Genomic DNA, 5,337 nt, shown 5'->3' with positions numbered 1-5,337 from the left:
TCAGAAATTTGAGGAAGGGGGTAGTGCTCTCTTTGTATGCACCTATTAAGTGTGCCCTTAAAATCAACACATAGCCTAACGGTGTCTTTTTTAGGAACTATAACAATTGGACTAGCCCATGCACTATGTACCACAGGTTCAATTATCTTCTCTCTACACATTCGTTCTAGTTCCTGTTCCACTGCATCTCGTAACTTGTATGGCACTGAGTAAGCGCGTTTGAATATCGGCCCAGTACCTTCTTTAATATGAACATCAGCTTTAAATTTCTCTATTGGCTCTTGCAAGTTAGACGAAAATACGTTTGGGTATTTCTTAATTAAAGTTTCCGTCATAAAATTTGCATTTATAGCATTACTTACAAAATTAGTTCTGAAAAAATGTCTCCAACCATCAAACAACTTGTCTAGCCAGTCTCTGCCCAGCAACCCATTTCTTGACTTACATCATCTTACTACAATTAAGGGTAATTGCATTTCCTTTACATCAACTTCTGTTTGTCCTAATACCGATATTAAGTTGCCACCAAACGACCTTAGTTCCACGTCACATTTTCGAATTGATATATTAGGTAACAATTCTTGTAAATACGTTTCTGGCACCACTGTTACTGCCGCTCCTGTATCAACTTCAAATTTCATGATCACATTATTTACATTCAGTTGAACCGTGCATGATATATTTTTGCCAATGATGGAATTAATGGTCACTTTGTTGTAGTTATCTCTACGTTTCTTCCAGCATTTCGAAGCAATGTGACCTTTCCGCGAGCAATAAAAGCAAACAAAATTTTTTACTCTGCATTGATTTTCCATATGTTGACGGCCGCATTGATCGCAATTTTGTTGTCTCTCTTGTCTGTCCTTCGCTGAAAAATATTTACCGTTTTTGTTCACCTCGCTACCACGTTCACTAATATATTTTACATTTTCTGACATAAATTCTCTCTGCATAGAGATCACATGTTTTTGAGTTAGTGAATCAGCGGTTGCTAAATTAGTGACCTTATCCCATGTTAATAGCGGTTCCTCTAACAATTTTGTTCTTAAAGACGAGCTGTTTACTCCGCACACTAGGCGATCTCTCAATGCCTCTTTTAAGAACGATTTGAAATTACAAGTTGCCGCTAACGCTTTTAATTCCACTATGTAGGAATAAAACTTGTAACGCTCCGCGATTTCATTGGCTTTTGGTGCAAAATGGTCTGTCAAAATTTTTAACAATTTGGAAATAGACTTGTCTTTGGGCTTAAGAGGCACTGTCAGCGACGCCAAAATCTCATAAGTTTCAGCTCCAATTAATGTGACAAATAGCGGAACCTGCTTATTTTCGTTTACATCATTTACCACAAAAAACTGCTCAACTCGTGCCACCCAGGAATTAAAATTTTCACCTGGTAGGTAAGGTTCAATATTATCAATCAGACCCATGCTGTTCTTTCTTCTTTTTTATTGTTTTTTACCGTTGATTTTTAATCTCAATTTTATTCCTCGTCGCCAATGTTAAGTCGTAAATGAAACGCTCTCGATCAGGCTTGAAACACAACTGACTTTATTATCCACATTTGCTTAACCTATGGTCTAAGTAAAAGGGAATGACAGTTCTAAATAGAGAGAGTGGTAATTATAGAGGGTTCTAAAGAGAATGACATTTGTTTATGCTTCTCATATACATAACAATTGCAAGGCTTGAATTTGACTAATATTTCCTCGTGACGAGTATGCTGCAGTCTTGTGTGATAATTAAGCTCTATTTCGGAAGGATACAAATGTAAGCAATAGCAACATTGTTGAATTCCATTCTTAAGTATTGGTGGGTATAAATTGACAGTGTTATCGATTATATTAATAGCATCACTAATATTTTTGTTTTTGGATTCGATAAGTTTACATACACGCACAGAAAAAACATGTTTGGACATGGTTGCCGCATCCATTTAATGATTATCTTGAACATGTAATTGTCGCGAAAACCATGTATTTTGTCTTTGTAAAAATTATTTTCGAGCGGAGCAAAATGTATTTGGCAATAAGCATTTAAATGGTTCTCAAATTCCGCAAACATGTTCTATTATTTAAATGATAGAATTTGAGACCATTCATTCAATTTTTTGACTTTTTTGCAGGGAAAAAAGTATTTTTATTGGTTACGTATAGACATGTCTAGAACCATTACATCGCCATTAAGACCATGAAGACAAAAAAAGTTTTGACGAATATCATAACATTTTAGATCGTGACCATTGTCCTTTGATTCAAACAAAATTCTTTTCATCAATATAATAACATTTTAGATGAGGACAATATTATTATTCTTAGCACCATGTTCATTGAGCCAACATGGTTGCAGGTGAAAATGTTACATGGTCGCCGCAAAAATAGCTCCTATCATATTATTTTGCTCTTCGAATATGATTGTGACAATCATGTTTCTTCCCTGCGTGTAAATATTTAAGCCAAAGAGGCATTGGGCATATTTCCGCTTTTTCTAAAGCAGGTAGATTTTTATCATTATCTTTTGATTCAGACACTAATTGTTGGTCACTGTTTTCTTTTGTGTTCTAAACTGCATTTTACATATGGTTCGAGGACTTCATTGCCATCCTCATTATCGTCTCCGATGATATACTTACGTCATTGTTTTCACCATATTCAATGAGCATTTTTCCATATGAAAAATCGAAAGATTTCTATACAAATATATTTTTGAATATTTAGTACATTGAGAGTATACATTGGACATATGCTTTTGTAAGACATGTTTGTTTGGTAGAAGAAATCGGACAGTAGCTACATTTATAAGATTGTATGTAATGTAATTTGCTTAATGGGTGCTCTAAATTTAACTATTTTCTTAAGAGGTTTTGTGGCTTTGGAAGTGGATTCATTTTTGCGTTTACGTTTATTTGACTTTTCTGTTGTCCTTGCTTGAGGATTAGATTTTGCTTTTTCGCTTTTAACTGATTCCTTGGGTTTCTTAACAATAGCAGAAAACTTCTTGGGTATTAAAGATTTTTAAAAGTTAAAACTATCCTGTCTCACGAAGGTCTAGACCCAGCTGATGTTCCCTTGCATGGGTGAACAAACCTACGCTTCGTGAATTTTGCTTCACAATGATAGGAAAGCCGACGTCGAAGGATCAAAAAGCGACGACGCTTTGCCACCACAAGCCAGTTACCCTGTGGTAACTTTTCTGACACCTATTGTTAAAAACTCCTTAAATCAAAAGAATAGATAGGCCGAGATTTTGCTGTCCCTGTGTGCACTGAACACCGAGATCAAGCCTGCATTTGCCTTTTACTCTATGTGTGATTTCTGTCCGCACTGAGCTTTCCTTGGGACACCTCCGTTATTATTTATAGGGACAGTATGATTCTTGTTAATCCACTCATTCGCGTCACTAATTAGGATTAGATTTTGCTTTTTCGCTTTTAACTGATTCCTTGGATTTCTTAACAATAGCAGAAAACTTCTTGGGTATTAAAGATTTTTAAAAGTTAAAACTATCCTTTCTCACGACGGTCTAGACCCAGCTGATGTTCCCTTGCATGGGTGAACAATCCAACGCTTCGTGAATTTTGCTTCACAATGATAGGAAAGCTGACGTCGAAGGATCAAAAAGCGACGACGCTTTGCCACCACAAGCCAGTTACCCTGTGGTAACTTTTCTGACACCTATTGTTAAAAACTCCTTAAATCAAAAGAATCGATAGGCCGAGATTTTGCTGTCCCTGTGTGCACTGAACACCGAGATAAAGCCTGCATTTGCCTTTTACTCTATGTGTGATTTCTGTCCGCACTGAGCTGTCCTTGGGACACCTCCGTTATTATTTATAGGGACAGTATGATTCTTGTTAATCCACTCATTCGCGTCACTAATTAGATGACGAGTCATTTGGTTACTCAAAATGTATTTTTATTTACTTAAAATCCTATACAAAGGTATTCCATTTGCTTAAAACTAAAGTATTTGAAATTATTATATAAGACTTAATAAAATAAGGATGGGTTCCTAAAAAATTACGATTTTCCAACTATATTTAATATTAATTAAACCTAGTTAACTTATATTAATAACTTATATTATAACAGTAAGTTATATATAACAACAAATGTCAAATAATATAATGTATTAACACAACAATTCGTCTCATGAGGTCGCCTCCCAAGCGCACCTCAAAAACTTGGCTTGCGCAACCATCCCCGGCACCTACAATGAACGGCAGCACATCAACACTCATGCCAGGAAAACTTCGTTTAGCTTTCGAATGAATAATGGCGCCGCTTCGCCTCGTGGTGGTTGGTCAATGGCCCCTCTCCTTCCCAATGTACTCCGACATCAGACACGATTACCTGGGACCCTTTTACAAAAATCATGTCTGGCGTTCGAAGTCCCTCATCGCTGTATATGTGGACCACCCACCCTTTCCGACTTGCTGCGTGCGTCATGGGACACGCCTGCAGCATGTGACACACCGTCTCCTGCCGCCTACATCCCTCCGCTCTGCACCTCCTCTGGTTAGCCGGTTTTGAAGGTATAGCCATGGTAAGAGTTTAAAACGCAGCTGCACGGCGCGTACATAATCTTCTCCCGACCAGAATGGCGGAGGGTCATGCACCCAGATGCTACACGCCTTATTATTCCGGACTTGAGAGATGAGTCATACCTACTCTCGCCGTTTACCCGCGCTTACTTGAATTTCTTCACTTTGATATTCAAAGCATTGGGCAAAAATCACATAGTGTCAACGCCCGCTGAGGCCATCACAATGCTCTGTTTTAATTAGACAGCCGTCCGTGCTAGTTCTGAATTGATTGTTAATTGATAGTCGTTATAATTTAAAGATAACAAACCTTGCGATAATGTCTTAAAAATTTTAGCAAGAAATTTCCACAATTAGTTACGTAACTACTATCCGAGGAATAAGATCCGGAGACCTCTATTTACCACGAGTACATAAAACCATTTTATTGCTTCCCACTAAAGCCCCACTATCTCAATCTTCGGAGTCAATCTTTATGCCGAACGAGTTATCGAGTTTCTCTTCTTAATCGATAGGCAAATTACATCCAATTATCAACGGCAATAGTTTCCAATCATTTCATGCCAATTTCACCCAGCACTCAATATATAGCGTATATATTTATTAATTACATTTTTGTTTGTTTTTTCACACAAACTTTGCGGAAATGGCGACCCTTGAAGTTTTTGAACGACTTCCTAATGTCAGCTATATAGTCTTTTTCTGTGTACCCTTCCGTCTTGACAGCATCTGAAATAAAACAAGTATAAACGGCCGTAAGTTCGGCCAGGCCGAATCTTATGTACCCTCCACCA

The 5,337-nt window shown here is 37.4% G+C and overlaps 1 protein-coding gene across 1 annotated transcript; it reads right to left on the bottom strand.

Annotated features, from left to right (window-relative positions):
* Positions 1–446: 446 nt before the first annotated feature.
* Positions 447–1,430, bottom strand: LOC142224602 (uncharacterized). Its single transcript, XM_075294383.1, has one exon. It carries the CDS (start codon positions 1,428–1,430, stop codon positions 447–449), a length of 984 nt encoding a protein of 327 aa, XP_075150498.1.
* Positions 1,431–5,337: the final 3,907 nt, after the last annotated feature.

This window comes from Haematobia irritans, chromosome 2 (genome assembly GCF_050003625.1).
Source record: "Haematobia irritans isolate KBUSLIRL chromosome 2, ASM5000362v1, whole genome shotgun sequence".
NCBI lineage: Eukaryota > Metazoa > Arthropoda > Insecta > Diptera > Muscidae > Haematobia > Haematobia irritans.
Note: the sequence above shows the minus strand (reverse complement) of the source record. Positions and strands in the feature narration are given on the sequence as shown.

Excerpts from the sequence above, each read along its gene's own strand:
- LOC142224602 (XM_075294383.1), bottom strand. The coding sequence starts at position 1,430 with ATGGGTCTGATTGATAATATTGAACCTTACCTACCAGGTGAAAATTTT.